The 17,583-nt window shown below is 36.9% G+C and overlaps 1 protein-coding gene across 3 annotated transcripts; it reads right to left on the reverse strand.

The window, feature by feature from the left end:
* Nucleotides 1-677: 677 nt before the first annotated feature.
* On the reverse strand, nucleotides 678-17,577 carry Grsf1 (G-rich RNA sequence binding factor 1). 3 transcript variants are annotated; one of them, XM_048785758.1, is made up of 10 exons: nucleotides 17,433-17,577; nucleotides 15,129-15,285; nucleotides 13,675-13,830; nucleotides 13,040-13,183; nucleotides 12,106-12,241; nucleotides 8,433-8,617; nucleotides 7,554-7,675; nucleotides 5,093-5,228; nucleotides 4,405-4,480; nucleotides 678-2,656 (listed from the first exon to the last, which is right to left on the reverse strand). In XM_048785758.1, the coding sequence occupies exons 3-9, from the start codon at nucleotides 13,745-13,747 to the stop codon at nucleotides 4,431-4,433; spliced, it is 846 nt and encodes a 281-aa protein (XP_048641715.1). In that variant the 5' UTR covers nucleotides 13,748-13,830; nucleotides 15,129-15,285; nucleotides 17,433-17,577; the 3' UTR covers nucleotides 678-2,656; nucleotides 4,405-4,430. The 3 variants fall into 3 exon arrangements, with proteins under 3 accessions (XP_048641715.1, XP_048641716.1, XP_015360781.1); XM_048785759.1 differs by lacking the exon at nucleotides 17,433-17,577 and adding an exon at nucleotides 17,197-17,428; XM_015505295.1 differs by lacking the exon at nucleotides 17,433-17,577 and adding an exon at nucleotides 17,147-17,285.
* Nucleotides 17,578-17,583: the final 6 nt, after the last annotated feature.

Here is a 17,583-nt window from a genome sequence, read left to right on the forward strand (position 1 = left end):
ACCTCCTTCTACTCTACAGCTGAGGTACACCACTCTACTTTGGTCCTACCAATTGAACAAGAATTCTTTCACATAATGTATGGGAACTCTTCAGGACTATGGAGTATTTTAAATAATAAGGTGAAAAGGATGTAACACAGAAGAAAAAAAAAATCTCCAAATAAAAACCTACTAACCTACTAGGGATTGTTTAGAAATGCTAACAGAGCATGTTGGCTAATAAGTGGGATCTTCACATACCATGTCACCTACAGGGAAGTGGTTTTCTTATGCTTCTCCACAGTGCAGTAGTGAAAAGGACATAGAATCTTCTGACCATACCTAACTTGGCTGCCATTGCCACCTGGGTATAAAGGAACACTGGCTCAGTTTCAGTGTCCAGAATCAGTGAATACATTACATTGGATCACAATCTTCAGGAATGTTCTCCTTTGTGTTTACATAATCTCTATCAGAGTTTTTCTCCCTTGCACTATCTTAAGAAACAGCTAAACCAAAGCAGGATATGGGGACTATGACCACAGACTCCAACCCCACCATTTTTGACAGTTTTACAACAAAGATTATAAAGACATAAGGAAATCACACAGAAGATAGAAATTCACTCATTGCTTCCTTCAAAAGCAAATAATAATGCACAGCCAAGTTTGAACAAAAAATTTTGAGAGACAAAAATGTCCTGTGAATGAATAAGACTTTTATTCTGTTATGTGGATCTCCTCCTCTCCTAATAACTACATTTGCCTTATCAATCAATCACTCACTCGCCTAAATTATGAACAAAAACTAATAAGTAGAATATATGAATTCATATGGTGACTTCCCCAAAATGAACCTGTTTTGTACTGAGAACTCAGTCTTTAGTGAAGCAAGAAGACATATTCCTTCAAGTTTACCCATCACACAGTATTTTAATGCTCTTGCTCTCATTCTTTTCCCAAAAAAGCACAAATGAAACTCATTAGCTGAAGACAAAGTACAAATGAATGAATTCCTCACTAAACCCAATCCCAATAGACTCTACAGGAATTTTCTAAAGAAAATTAGATACCAATTATGAATGGGATTGTTCAGACCCTGAACAAATGACATAAGTACAGACACCAGTTCTCACAACTTGGCACATTCAACCACATATGAAAACATTTCCATCTGAGTAGTACATCTGTTAGATTAAGTCATGTACTTACAGGAGAATTTTTTTAAATACAACTGAAAATTAATCATTTCTTCTTACATTAATATACCAGGAATTGCTGTAATAAAATATATAAGCAACTGACTCACATACTCCAATAATAAATACTCTTAGGTAATCTTCAGCCTAAAGCGAGCCTCCATTTATTGACTGCTTACAGTACAGTGATTTTTGTATCTTAGCTGGTAATCAAAGATGATTATATATTAAGTGAGAGAAAACATCATCTCTCTTCCAGATATCACCTCTCTGAAATCTGGGAAAATTCAATTTTAAGAACTATAACTGCATCTCCTGGTGGCAGCTGTCACCCTGAGAACAGGAACAAGGCAAAGAAAGTATACAGAACTTTGATTCTCCTACACAGGTGCACATAAAGTTAGTTTATTAATGACTACATTTTGAAGCCAGCCATTTTGTCCAATATTTAAATAACAAGCTGTTTAATATTAAAGCAGAAGGTACTGCCACAATGTGGCAGATGTAGCTTTATCCATAAACCCTTCACACAATTATACATTAAATGCTATTTTTATTTAAAGCAAGGCACCCCTACTTGTTCTAAAATATGGGATGTGCTACTGCACTGAAAAGCAAATGAGGAGACAGATTTTTTTACCTGTCTAGAGCTGGTTTAAATCAAGTGAAGCCATTAATGTCCTTATAAGTCTGGACTATTGTGACATATCACTTTACAGTTTCAAGACTAAGAAACACCCTTAAGGTTTACCCAAAACCAAAAAAAAAAGGGGGGGGGGGTCAACTTTTAAGTTGAGACTAGACTTCCCCCTAAACAGACAGGCACCAATGTTAAATGCCTTTAACCACAAGGTTTAGAAAGGCAAAACATTTCTAAAGACATAAAACTGCCAACTTGTCATTTATACTCACTAACCTGTGGTATTTATTTATTTTAATCACTACCCCTATCTAAATAATCAAATATAGCTAAAATTAAAACTATCTGCCACACCATAGTGGTTTAAAGGTCTGAAACCTTTCCTTGCTTTGGTGAGTGTTTGGTTACAATAAAACATTATTTCATCCATAAGAAGCTTTACATCAGAGCTCTCAATTCATAGGCAAAATCAAAACTTTGAACAGATTATTTTTTAAATGAGAAAAAGATTTTTTAAAGATAGTACTGAATAAAAATATGTAGTCTTTACAATGGGTAACATATCCTCTATAAAAACAAACTGCTTAATTATATAAAATAAAGAATTAATCAGATTTTCTTAATCAGATCCTGAACAGTTTAAACAAAAATTTAAGATTTGTGGTTTATTTCATAATACCAAATTGAATCTTTCTCCTTCTCAATAGTTCACTATGAATTTTTCTTAGAAGCATTAACCCAAACCCAAAATCCGTTCTCTAGCAGTTTCTGCCAATAAACAAGAACTTTATAGCCCATGTCCAAGAAAGATGTGCAAATGAAATGCTTCTTGCTTCATCCTGAAAATAAAACAAAAAAATGTTACACTTTTGTTTTGCTTTTTTTTTTGGCGGGGGGCAGTACTAGGAATTGAACTCAAGGGCACTTGACCACTGAGCCACATCCCTACCCCTATTTTGTATTTTATTTAGAGACAGGGTCTCACTGAGTTGCTTAGCACCTCACTTTTTGCTGAGACTGGATTTGAACTTGCAATCCTTCTATCTCAGCCTCCCAAACTGCTGGGATTACAGGTGTGAGCCACTGCACCCAGCTGCACTTCTGTTTGAAATGTAAAAAAAAAAAAAAAAAAAATTACTTGTGTTTACATACCATTTAAAAGTACAAGTTCAATTTTTTTTTTTTCTTCCTGACTCATAAGTTATCTGACAAAATTTAAGTCAGGAGCCAGGCATGTTGGTACACTATAATCCCAACATCTCAGGTAGTGCATACCTATAATCCCAACATCTCAGAAGATGGAGGCAGGAGGATCACAAGTTCAAGGGCAGCCTTAGCAACTTAGAGAGACCCTGTCTCAAAAATAAAAGGTACTAGGGATGTAGCTCAGTGATAAAGCACACCTAGGTTCAATCATCAGTACTGTAAAAACAAAACAAAATTTAAAGTAAGGAAATTAAGGCATTAAGGTACCTAGCCTTGTATGAAGACAGATTTCTGGCACTGAGCACAAAATATATTTCATATAGAAATAAGGTAATAATTGGGACTGTGGAACTTTATATCCAAAAATAACCTACGACATCTATAGTAACAGAATGTGTTTTACTACATATGGGAAAATAATTGCAATACAATATATGAAAACAATTAATGGAGAAAAAAAAAGATATCACATATTTAGTCAAAGGACACTGAGATATATTTAGCAGCCAGGTGCAGTGGTACACACCTATAATCCCAGCTACTCAGGGAACTGGGAGTATCACCAAGTTCGAAGCCAGTCTTAGGGAGACTGTCTCAAAAAACATTTTAAGTGGGGCTGGGGATATAGCTCAGTGGTAGAATGCTTGCCCTGCATGCACAAGGCCCTGGGTTCAATCTCCAGCACCACAAGAAAAAAGTATGTAGCTTGGTGGTACAGCACCCCTGGGTTCAATCCCCAGTTCTGAGGGAGGGAAGAATATATATGTTTATTAAATATGTCATAGATAAGTTAACACTATGAAACTATGTTCTTCCTAAGACAAAAAATCATTTTCAAAAGAAAAAGGAAGTAATGACAAATTAACTGCATATGAATGACACACCCTGATTTCATATATAACACCTTTTATACATTGTAAAAACATCTCACAACTGAAGAAATCTGTTTACATTTTAGTGGGAAGAAAAGCTAATGCAAGGGAAACTTTCCATAAATTATAATTTACAGCTACAAAAGATAGCTATACAATTTATGGAGGGGCACACAGCATGATAAATGTTGGGAATTATGAAAAAAATTTTATGCATGGATAATGCCTGAAAGCACTATATAATCAAAATGAACTTTTATTCTTTATAGTGTTACTTTAACTATCACTAGAGCTTGATCTTTATTAAAAAGAGAATGGTTTCTACCATATTACAAATTAGTGAGTTAATGATTATTCATCTATTTGAAAATAATTTCCATAATTGGACCTCTTAAATTTACTTTACTTGGGCTGGGAATATAGTTCAACAGGGCACTAGCTCAGCAAATGCAAATGCAAGACCCTGGGTTCAATCCATGCACGGCAGGAAAAAAAAAAAAAAAAATTACCTTACTATCTGGAGTCCCTGGAAGTCTTATTTTCCTTTTGGACATGAATTCAGGAACAGTTCAATATACCTATGCTCTGAAAACAATAGAAAAAGATTAGTTTTTAAAACCTGAAAAGGCAGAAAAAATACTGCAGCCATTTTTCTCATAGTTTAGATGATAACTCAAACATTTTTCTTTATTGGGGGAAATAAAAAAACGAGGGCTGGAGTTGTGGCTCAGTGGTAAAGCGCTTGCCTAGCATGTAGGAGGTCCTGAGTTTGATTCTCAACACCACATATAGAGAATAAAGGTCCATCAACAATAAAATATTTTTTAAAAACGAGGCTACAGAGGATGGCAAACACCTATGGTCTTAGCTACCAGGAGACTGAGGCAGGAAGATCACTTGAACCCCCTTAAATTTGAGACTAGCAAGACCCCATTGCCGCCCAAATTTAAAATAAAAACATTTAAAAAATCAAAAACAAGTAGGCAAAAGCAAAATTAAAACAAAACCCCAACTCTGGATAGAAATATAAGGAAACTTGCAGTCAACTAAATGTTTTTCTTATAATACAGTGTTTCATATTTTACCTTTAAGTAGAATTTTCCCTAGGAAAAATTCTAGACCAATCCCTAAATAAGGAAAGATATTTGTAAGCAAAGATAAGCACTGAATACAAGGAAAACCATGAGCAGTACTTACGAACATGGGACCTATCCTTGAGCATAGCTGCAACAGCATCCTCATGGGTATCGAAGTGCACATCAGCTTCTCCAGTAGCCTTTCCATTGGAACTGTATTCCATGGTGATTCTCACAGGCTTCAAGGGAGCAAAAAACTAAACGGAGGCAAACAAAAAGAATATAACTGAACTAAGACCAAGCTTTAGATGTCTGATGGCTCTACTTTTTTTTTCTTGCAGCACTAGAGATCAAACCCAGGGCCTTATGTGTCAGGCAAGCAATCTACCCCTGAGCCACATCCCCAGCCCAGGTAGTGGTGGCTCTGCTTTTGCTTTCAGTCATTGATTCATACACCTGACACAGTGGTTTTTAGAAAATCCATTAAGCAATAAAATAGTTACAAATCTACCATCTCTTCTGGTCTGAATTTTCTGACTCAAGATTACATTTCAAATATCTGTTATCAAAGAACCTCAAACTACAGATCCTTATACAAATGGTTCTCACACAATTTTTCATTTCTCCCATACACATCTGTTTCTAAAGAATATCTATCAAATATACTTTATTCCTCAGTAATACATTTAATCAGATATGTAGCTATCAGTTTTCAGAAATACACAAACTGGGCTACCACACTAAATGGTTATCATTCCAAACCAAAGCAACAACACGTTTCTTCCTTTTTTTTTTTTTTAATATTTTTTAGTTGTAGATGAACACAATATCTTTATTTATTGTTATGTGGTGCTAAGGATCGAACCCAGGGCCTCACATATGCTAGGCAAGTACTCTACCACTGAGCCACAACTCCAGCCCACAAAAACAAGTTTCAATGAAAACTTGCAAACTTCAATTTGGGTAAAGATATAATTCCTAATATGCACTTTTTTTTTTTTCTTTTTTCTTTTTGTACTGGAGACTGAACCCAGGGGTCTTTAATCACCAAGTTACAACTTGAGTCCTTCATTTTTTGAGTCAAGTTCTAACTAATTGGCTCAGGACCTCGATAAACACTAAACGGCTGACACTGGCCTTGAACTTGTGATCCTCCTGCCTCAGACTTCCAAGTCACTAGGACTACAGACATACGTTACCACACCCAGCTCTTAGTATGTTTTTTGAAATAATGACAACTCTGAGGCTTCACTAGTAACCAAAGACTCTAGGTTTGGATCTATCTTTCATACATGTTCTCAAGTTCATAAAGTTGAGAGCTTTGTAGTTTTATGTTTTATTTCACACAGTATCTATTACTAAATAAAAAAATGTATTTTAAATTTACTTTCTCAAATATTAGGGAATCCCATTTCATGAAGGCTACATGGTATCTCATAAAAACTCAAGCCTAGATTTTTGTCTAGTACAGATGTGCCCTGAATTTATAATGGTTAGATGGTTCCAGTTATGATTTTTCAACTTCACAATTGTGCAAAAGCAATCCAAATTAAGTAGAAACCATACCCTGAATTTTTAACTTTTCCCTGGCTAGCAATACAAAGTAAGGTACTCTGTTGAGATGCTCAGTAGTGGCAGCAAACATGTCCCAGTCAACCACAAGATCACAAAGATAAACCACCAACACCCTACAGTATACTGTGTTGCTATGATGTTTAGCCGATTAGGTATATTAAATGTATTTTCAAATTATGATATTTTCAATTTATAATGGAACACTGAAATATCTGTATATAACTGCTCTGTAAAAAAATGAACAAAAAAACCCTCTGTAATCATATGCTTTAGTGTCATTTTCCCAAAGTGAAAAATAAGTAAGTTGAAGTCATTTATTCTAAAACCAAATTTTCCTACTTTATTAATAAATCTACACCATTTTGCTGTGCATTTATAAAATCCTCACCTGATTTTCACAAGTGTAATAAAAAGCCACCCCCACCCTTTTAAGTTGTGGATGACCCTTTACTTTGTTCTTATTTATATGCAGTGCTGAGAATCAAACCCAGTACCTCACACATGCTAGACAAGCACCTATATCACGGAGTTGCAACCCCAGCCACACCCCACCCCCTCTTTTTTAATATATTTTTTTTTTAGTTGGACACAATGCCTTTATTTATTTTTATGTGATGGTGAGGATCAAACCCAGGGCCTTGCACATGCTAAGCAAGTGCTCTACCACTGAGCCACAACACCAGCCCTGGCCCCGGCCCCCACCCTTTTTTTAAGAGAACCAATCCACCTACAGTCCACAAGTTGGCCTCAAACTCCTGGATTCAAGCAATCCTCCTGCCTTATCCTTGAAGTAGTTGGGACTATAGGCACAGACAACCATACCCAGATATCCTACACTTTTCAGCTACAAAAAATTAAACAAGCCTTTACAAAAGAGATGCTATCTCACTATCTAAAGATACTCCAGAAATACAGCATTTTCTTCTGCACCTTCCGCAAACTAATACAAGTTCAATTTTAGAACTCAGTTCAAACCTATTGAGAATGGATATCGTAGTAGCACACACATTTATAATGTCTTGGGCATTAGCTTGAAAAGGTAATCCTCTCATGTGGACAAAATGCAATGAAGGCGTAGTTCCAAAATCAACAGCTTCTGGAAGCTTTTCTGACATCTCCTTAGGCAATTCTGAAGGAGAAACAAAAAACACCATCAAGGACATAAAGCATCAAGAGCTATTAATAGATTATAATTAGATATGACCTTTATATCAAAATCTTCAAATCATCTTGAACCAGTAAGGAAGGGCTTTAAAAGCCAAAATAATCTGAATTTCTGCTATTTAACAAATATCACCTGAATACCCATAAGTATCTAATACTTGAATCCATTACTAAATTAAGAACTTAATTTTCTGTTACAACAGAACGAAGGTAAACCAGTCATGAACTAAACTATAAAGAAAGAGAAACTTTCTGGGTTCCAGGAGGAAAGGAAAGGAAGATAGAAAAATATAGTGACAGGATAACTGCAAAGCGCCAACTGGAAAATACTTAACAAATTTCAAAGACTCCAATGTTGCTTCGAGGTTAGGAATCAAAGAAATTATTAAATCCAGAGGCAAACAAAAATCCTTACTTAATATCCCTGCTCTGTACAACTATCTTTCCCTATCTTAGTTTAAATGCTGACATTTTACTTCCTTTCATTACATTTTTAGTGTCCAGCTTTTAATAGACTACAAAATTATTAAGTTAAAAACATAACCAAATAATTAAGCCCTTCAGTATATATTCAAAGTACATACTACAGAGACATTAAATCTTTAACTCAATTTCCTTGTCCTGCAATCTCACAATACAATGATTATTAAGAAAAATAGTTTAACAAAAACCAAAACATACAAGATAGACCCAATGAGTCTCAAGAGGAGATAGGACCTTACCTATCTCCTTCTCACTTTCAAAACCTGTCATGGGTCGAATGTCCTCATTTACTTCATGTTCTTCAAAGACCATTTCTGGCTCAGTTATATACTTAGCAGTAGGAGAAGATGCCATTTTCTTTCCCTTATGAGAGCCAACATGGGTTCGAACTTCATTCCTTCTGCTTGGAAATATCTCTATATACCTAGGTCAAAACAAAAACGAATAGTCACAAATGATGCAAAATAACTGTACACTGAACCCATTTAAAATAGGTTTTAAGGGGTTGGGGGTTGTGGCTCAGCAGTGGAGCCCTCGCCTAGCACGTGTGGGACGCTGGGTTCCATCCTAAGCACCACATAAAAATAAAATAAAAGTATTGTGTCCAACTACAACTAAAACATAATACTAAAAAAAAAAATAAATAAAATAGGTTTTAAGATATTTCCAATAGCTTATAAAATACATGTATCCAAAAAAGAACAGGAAAGGGAAAATTTAACAGTGACTGCAGATATTAACCCATGAAAACAATACTCAGAACAGAATAGATCAATAATTTAATCATTTTGCCTCAAAATTTTTGCCCCAAAATATATTTTCATATACATTTTAACAATATTTTTTACTGTTTTGCTTTATAAGAATAACTATCCTCGTTGTAATTGTGGGTACAGAAACTAAACTTTTTTTTGGAATGCAAAAGGTTTGACAGATTTATGGATTTTTTTTTTTAAAAAAAGAATCTTTACAAGGTTGCTGTGGCTTAGATGTTCCCCCCCCCAATTTCTTGGTTAGGAGCTTCGAAACTGGAGTGACAATACTGGGGGATGCTGTGAAACTTTAAGAAGATAGTCTTCTAGTCATTTGGGGCACTGCTCTAAGAAGGGAATCCTGAAGTTAATTCTCAGAAAAGTAAGTTGTTATAAAAGCCTGAGTCTACCCCTAAAATCACTCTGACTTCTTGTTGTGAGATGTGATTTCTTCTTCCCACAGGTAAGCACTCATACCATTCACAGCAGGGGGTACCTTGCCAATGCACCACACTGTGTGGACTTTCAGCATCTAAAACTATGGGCTAAATGAACCTCTTATTGTTATAAAGTTAGCCTGCATCAGTATTTCATTACAGTAATGAAAAACAAACCAAAACAAAGGTTTTTTTGGTCTTCTTTCCATAGTTGCTTATCAACCTGTCGAAGCCCTGCAACTGAATTCTTTGAAAATTAGTCACATTTGTAAAAGATGGTCCCAGTGTAGCCAAGTGCAGTAGCACACACCTATAATCCCAGCAACTCAGGGGGCTGAGGTAGGAGGATCACAAGTTCAAGGCCAGCTTCACAGACTAAGGGAAACCCCCAGCAATTTAGCAAGACTCTGTCTCAAAATAAAAAATAAAAAATTCCCTCTATAGTCCATCACTGGTAAGAAAGCTCAGTGGTAAAGTACCCAAGTTCAAACAAAAGAGTCACAGGATAAGAAAAGCTACCTTTTCTAGAATTTCCCTAGGAGGTAAATGAGAACTCAAGAATTCTGACTTGCCATTATAGTGACAGTGGGACTAAATTAAATCCAAGCTTTTTTTCCTCAACACTGTTACTCCAAACTAGCTTATTAAACATGAGCTGTAAAAATTATTTGTATTATTATCACTAAATAGGGAAGAGAGGTGGGAGGGAAAAGGAGAGAGAAGGGGAGTTGCACGGAAGATGGAAGGAGACCCTCATCGTTATACAGAATACATGTATGATGTGAGGAGAAAAAGAAAAAAAAAAGTGTCACATTAGATTGGATAGAGAGAAGTGATGGGAGGGGAGGGGAGGGGAAGGGGGGGATAGGAAGGACAGCAGAATACAATAGACTTTATGACTGCTGTATGTATATAGGTGATTCTATGACCAGTGTGATTCTGCAATCTGTACAATCAGAAAAATAAGAAATTATACTCCAATTGATTCAAATGTATAAATTGCCAAGATCATTGTAATGTCATGTGTAGCTAATTAAAAAAAAAAAAGTGAACAGAGCCAAGTACAGTGGTGCACTCCTGTAATCCCAGTGTGTTGGGAGGCTGAGGCAGGAGGATCATAAATCCAACACCAGCTTCAGAAAGAGTGAGGTTCTAAGCAACTCAGTAAGACTCTTTATTTAAATAAAATAAGAAATAGGGCTGGGGATGTGGCTCAAGGATTGAGTGAGCTAGTAAGTTTTAGAATGACTTATTATCTAGTGATAAAAAAAAACCCACTCACTATAGCCTGGATGCCAAGAGTCAGTCACAAGTTCCACAGAAATCATATGGAAAACAGCTGGTGTCTTATAGATAATGATTTAATTTTTCTTCATTTAAATTTAAAGTTGACTCTCTTGGTAGGCTGTATTGAATTATAGACATAAATGCCTATTATTTGTGCTAACTCATAGTACCCCATAAAAAACAAAAATCAGACATAATCCTGCCATTAGGCTCAAGGCAAAATGCAAATAAGTTCTCCTTTAATTGCTTATACTCTAGAGTCAAGAGATCATGACAGATCTAAAGACCTGACACCCTCCAACTCTTTTTCATTTTTAGTATTAATACTAGAAACTTTATAATTTTACTTGTGCCTCATTTTTTGTGTGTGGGGGGAAGTAGGGAAATTGCATATGAGTTTAACTCTCAAGTTATTTTCTCATATGACCAGAAGAAAAATAAATAAATAAAAATTTTTTTAAAAAAATTATTTGTATTTACAGACCTAAAACAATTAAATGAGGGACTAGGTGTGTAGCTCAGTGGTAGAGCACTTTGCCTAGCATAAATGAGGCCCTGGGTTTGATTCCCAGAACCTAAAGGGAAGAAAAAATAATAATTAAACAAAACATTTTTTTAAAATAGAGTCTTGCTATATTGCCCATGCTGGCCTCAAACTCGAATCCTCCTGTTACAGCATCCCAAGTAGCTTGGATTACAGGTGTGTCACTGTGCCCAACCCAAGAACCACTTTTTTAAAAAGACCTATGAACCCATTCTATAAGTAGATTCTGAAATAGTCAGCTTTTGGAGTGGCGCTATTTTAAAAAAAAAAAAAAAAGCTTCGAAGGAGCTAAATAAAAAGGCCAGAAAACAGCAAAACAGAGATTTAAAATTTGACAATTTCCTATGCCTCCAAAATTGAAGCTAAGCACAAATCACCTACATCATTACATGCATCCTGATGTGATATAAACAGGAGACACTGCCTGACCCAATTTCTTCAAAAGTCAACTGCATTTTTAAAAGGGAAAAAGAATAAAAAATAAAGAAGGGAATTTGCTCTATTTTAGGAGAATTAGAGTCATATTAAAAGCAAGGTATGGATTTGTCTGGATTCTGGCTCAAACAAACAAACTACAAAAAGGTATTTGGGGTTTAACTGTGAAAAGATTGTGGGTTATTACTGGATAATAAATTATTGCTAATTTTGCTAGATGTGCCAATATTGTGATTATGTAAGAAAATACCTTTTTAAAAAGACAAATACTGAAAATAAACAGATGAAATAAACATAACAAATGTCAATAATTTGTTAATCCAAGCAATGGATGTCTGGTGGCTCCTCATACTATTCTACATTTCTGTGTCTGGAAACTTTCAGTCATAGTAGAACACACTCATCAAAATGACTTGAAGTGTGATGCTGCTGCATCACTGGTATCTGTCTCACTCACCTGTTACCAATTTCTTCCCTGTGTTTCAACAAGGCTTGGTTGGCCATTTCTGGTTCTTCAAACTGCACATATGCTTCCCCTGTTTTTCTTCTCCCTCTATAGTCCATTACAAAAGTAATGTCCACTATATTCAGTCCTAGGATACAAAAAATTATTCCAAATTAGTGTTGCTACCGGGAGCTTTTTATAATCTTTATAGTTAACAAATGCACTAATAAAACTTGTATGTGGTTTTGCCAATCCCAAAGCTGGATACATGCTTAATGGGTAGAAGTTATTATGCAGCCAGAAGTTATTAATAAATATGTACTTATATTTTCAGAATGTTGATGGTCCAACTAACCGATCTTTTTTCAATACTAGGAATTGAACCAAATGGTACTCTACTACTGAGCTACATCCCAACCCACCCTGCTACTGAGCTACACCTCAACCCACCCTGCCTTTTTTTTTTTGAGACAGGATCTCGCTAAGTTGTCTAGGCTAACCTTAAATTTGAGATCCTCCTTCCTCAGCCTTCAGAATACCTGGGATTATAGGTGTGCAAGACCATGCTCAGGTCCAAGAAACCTATCGTAAACACACCATTCCCTCAATTTTTTTTTTAACTTTTTTGTCATTAATTATATTTGAAGAGACAACAGAGATTTAGACTAACATTACTACTAATGGCACATATTTTATAGCTAGAAATTAGATAACACTTTGAAATCATATAAATGGTTATTGTATTAGACAAATACGGCCACTATTTTGAGCAGACATTTTCTTCTATTGTAAGACAAACCCTCATGAAATTCTGAAATGTGACATCCCCCAAAGATCTGCCTATTAGGATCAAAACATATCTAAGATACAGAACAACAAGGCAAGGGGACAGGGTGTGTGGGGAGAAAAGAAATAAGGACCCAAATATGATATGACTACAAAGCACCTGCAAAGAAGTCCACAATATCTTTCTCATTGCAACTATAAGGAAGTCCTCTTAAACGAACTACACCATCATTCACCACAGGTGACGACTTGACCTGTAGGCTCTTCATTAAGGCATCCACATCTTCATTATTTATCTCATATACTACAAAGAAAAAGCACAAAATGGATGTAAAATTTACATAACAAAGGACACCACTTTTTTAAACCTTTATTTATTTATCTTTATGTGGTGCTAAGGATCGAATCCAGGTCCTCACACGTTCTAGGTGAGCGCTCTACAGCTGAGCCACAACCTCAGCCCCAGAAGGACACTACTTTTTAAAAAAGAAATCAAATACACTAACACTTGGTAGATTATCCAAGAATTAAAACACCAATGGTTTTAATCTTTTTGCACATCTCTCAAGAAAATAACATTTATTGAATATTTATTATGTACCAATCATAATCTATTTAACTCACAACTTTAAGATAAACTTAGTCAACACTTTCATTCTATAAAAAATTCAGATGATCTCTCTAAGCTTCATTTTTACAAGTTGTAAAATAATGCTACTTCACTATTGTTAATGAGTTTTGCAAAATTTAAAATCTAATGCAAGATCATAAAAAGCCAGAATCTGAGGAACATACCTTCCACATATCGCTGACCCATGTACATGCGGTGCTTTTCTAAGGCTTTCTGCACATCCTGCTCTGACTCCATTTCAATTAAGGCATCACCCCTTCGTTTCCCATCTCTATTTAAAAGGAAATGTATTCCATTCTCACTATTGCGGATTCTGCAGTCTAAAAGTATATGAATAAAGTCAATTAAAAACAGAAATCAAACATCAAGCTCAATTATACAAGTCATTAGAATGCAATTTTCCTACAACAAAGGAGGAACCAAAATGCCTGTCACATTCTTTACACAAATCCCCATCACTGAAGTCATCCAAACACTAATGAGGTAGCGGTGTCTAAAATGTTCCAAGCAGAAAAGATAAGTAAACCTTGGCTCACAAGCTTAAGATCTTCTGACCATTAAATGTCAAGTCAGGCTGGGTGCAACTCAAAATGCATTATGTCCATTCCAAAGTTTACATAACCGGTTTCAAATCACTTAAGGAATTAAAATAATAGGTTTAACTTCTATGAATAAAATATCTCCTATAAAAGAAATTCTGCTATGATAATTTAACTTTCCCCATTTTCCATTATAAGAAAGGCATCCCCATAGTGCACATTTCCTACAATGCAAGTCAAAGATGTAAGTGGCAATTAGCTTTATAAAATGCGTGACTCACACAATATTATGAACATTAATACATTAAGTCACATCTTTTTTTTTTAAGATTTTTTAGTTGTTGATGTACCTTTAGTTTTTATTTATTTATATATGATGCTGAAGATCGAACCTAGTGCCTCTCACATGCCAGGCAAGTGTCACTGAGCTACAACCCCAGCCCTTCAGTTACATCCTTTTACCACATTTGAAAGTGACATCTACTAAAAGTCCTTTTTTAAAAAATTTTCTTTTTTTAGTTGTAGATGTACACAATACCTTTGTTTTATTTTTATTTTTTATGTGGTGCTGAGGATCGAACCCAGTGTTGCACACATGCCAGGCAAGTACTCTACCAATGAGCCACAACCCCAGCCCCCTAAAAGCCTCTTGAAAGGAAAATTAAAAACTACAGTTAGATATAGAAACTAAAAAACTAAGAACTAGTAAACCTTGAAATATGTTATTAAAGGAGCTTTATGCAAGTAATCTTGCATTTAAGTTCATTTACTACATAAACAGCTACTTTCAATCCCACATTTCCACTAATAGGTTTGGCTTTTTGTTATGTACATAGTAAAACTTAAAAGAAAACTGGCTTCATATCATGTCATTTTAATATTATTTTTGTTGCAGTCAATCATTAAATATGATACATACCACAAACAGTATCATGATGTCACTTGGTATTGAGTGTAAAACCAGCCAGAACAATTTCCAATCATCAAAGACACCGTCTCCACCATAGCTATACTTGGGATTCTGTAGATCAACCCTTTACTCAGACAAAATTACATGTTTAAAATACAATAAGATTTACCTGAGAAAAAGTTAAGCACATCTTCCACAGTACATGACCAAGGCAATCCTTGAGCTCGAATGAGATAAACATCATCTACCTCCTCTCCTAACTTGGATGGGGCCAATTCATACTCAGGGAGTGGTGGAAGGTCCTCCAGGTAGGTAGTTTTGGACTCCTTTCAAGAGAAATGAAGAAAAGACAACCAACTTAGTGCTTATTTCTTCAAACAGATGCTCTAGATATTAAGATTATTTCAGAGGTCAGAAGTAAACTTCACAAATCTAACTTCCTGTTTTGGCTTAAAATTGAACATCCTAAAGCAATAAGCAAATATATCCTAGTCATTTAGCAGTGCAAATTTTCTTCAGGACTTATTTTTAAATTCATCAACCCCAAATTATAACTAATAATAATGTTTTAGTTAGGATAGTACAAGAAGGATTCCTTCAGTATGACAAAAATATTTTAGAGTCCCTTACACAGAATGCACCACATTAGACCCTCATTTCAAAATAAGACACATACAGAAGACAAGATGCTTCAAGTGCTATAATTAAGATACAAAATACTATAGAAATTAAAAATAAAGCCCTAACAGAAAAAGAATCAGGAAGTGATCAAAGATGGACCTTACAGGAAATATAAAAGTTTGAGAAATATAAAAGTATTCCAGTTTGAGGTGAGGGGAAACAGCAGTCCAAACAAAGGTGCATTTGAAAAATAGCAATTAATCCCATTTGTCTTGCAGGGTAAAAACAGAGCCAAAGAAGATGAGCTGGCAAAAGGAACTTGGGTACTATACAGCAGAAGGCCTTCAGTGTTGGGCTCAACCTGTGTCCTTCACTTGGGTTAGCAAAGGGAAGTTAATAAAAAGACACTGAGGAGTGGGTAAAACAACAAGACAGCAGGAGGCCTTGGAAAGATTAATCTGTTGGACCAATTGAATAAGGGAAAGATCTTAAAAGGCAACAGCAGAAGTGTGAGGTAACAGGAGCCTGAGAAATACCTAAAGTAGACTATAACACTGAGCCCAAACTGGAATGTAGAGAGAATCCCAACAAAGCACTACAGCCATAAATTCAGAACGTAAATCAGGCTTTAAGACTTGCAATCTACTAAGCTAAGGACAGATATCTGTGTTCCAGTCATGTTTTCATGAACACTTAAAGTCCAATTTTAAGGCGTCAATGATAAGTGTAAGCAAAACGTCTAACACACAACAGATTTTACAAGAAACCAGCTCACAAAGCGATTTTTTTAAGACAACTTTTTTCTCTTTTCCCAGAATTCCATAAGCATCATAAGATTTTACAGAAAAAAAGCAGGATAAAGTATTGGGCCAGTATTCAAATCAATTAGCTCAGCCATGGGCAGACAGCAGCCTCCCAAATTCCATAAATTCAAGGAGAAGCACAAACTGAATTATGATAAATATGACCCAAAGCATTAGCGCGGTAGGTAGTGAAAAAGTGAGCTGGCACTTCTCAGATGCCACGTAATAAGCAGAAGAAAAAGCTCCATATACAATGCATATACAATGCATAGAATAATTGCAATCTGGGTTCTTCAAATACACACTTTAAAAGATAAGAATGGAAAAAAGTAAAGGAAAATATTCCCAACGGGGGCCCCAAATCGTAGCCCACTAGACGCTCCTACCCCACTCATCCCCTCCCCCAATATCCAAGTGTTCTCCCAGTGGACCGCGATCGACAGTCCTAAAGGACCTTCTGTCAAAGGAACTGGAGTTGCAGAGGTGACCTTCAGTAAATTGGGGCAGCCCGCCTTTCCCCGGGGAAACCAGAGAGAGGGGCGCGCTGGAGATGCGGCTCCTTCCCAAGCCAGCTCACGCAGCTGTGTGGCGAACCTTAGTATCGGTGGCTACCGTGAGGCGCCGCGGGCCGCCCGGGCCTAGTGCTCTGGCTGCACCGAAACTCCCAACCCTCCGCGGGGTCCGGCCTCCCAACTTCACGACCAGCGGGCGGAGAGCTAGAGGGATGCGGGGTTGGGGGCATCAGCAACCTCACAAAACCTACCATGGGCCGGCGGGAAACAAGGCCTCAACATTCACCCCAGCCACACTTACACTGCCCAACCGACCAGAGACTCGAGGGGAGAACAAAAAAAGGAGAAAACCCAAGGCCTGGGAGAGCGTCCCTTGTTCCCGTGCCCAATAGGAGGACGGAGCGGGAGGGGGGCGGGTGTGCGGCGCCTGCCGCGGATACCCGGGCGCGCACGCGAGGCGCACACGAAGGGGCGCGGGGACGCGTGCGCGCGTCCGGAGAGGGGTCCAGTGCGCAGCCCCTCGCAGCGTCCACGTACCTGGCTGTAGCTCCGCGCGGCGGCCGCCAGCGACTGCGGTAGCAGAGGAGCGCGTAGAGCCGGGTAGGAGGCGGCGGCCGCGGCCGCCGCTGAGGTGGCCGCAGGTGGAGGGCCCGCCAGCCTCCCGGCGGGCGCAGGCCCGATCTGGAGG

The sequence above is a fragment of the Marmota marmota genome, unplaced genomic scaffold (genome assembly GCF_001458135.2).
Source record: "Marmota marmota marmota unplaced genomic scaffold, marMar, whole genome shotgun sequence".
In the NCBI taxonomy this organism is placed as follows: domain Eukaryota; kingdom Metazoa; phylum Chordata; class Mammalia; order Rodentia; family Sciuridae; genus Marmota; species Marmota marmota.

Bases quoted from the DNA above. Each gene is read 5' to 3' on its own strand.
- Grsf1 (XM_015505295.1), bottom strand. The intron at 13,831-15,128 runs GTAAATCTTATT...ATATACTTTTAG, and splicing joins TGTGCTTAACTTTTTCTCAG to ACTGCAGAATCCGCAATAGT. The intron at 5,229-7,553 runs GTGTGTGCTACT...GCCTCCGTTTAG, and splicing joins ATGCCCAAGACATTATAAAT to TTTTTTGCTCCCTTGAAGCC.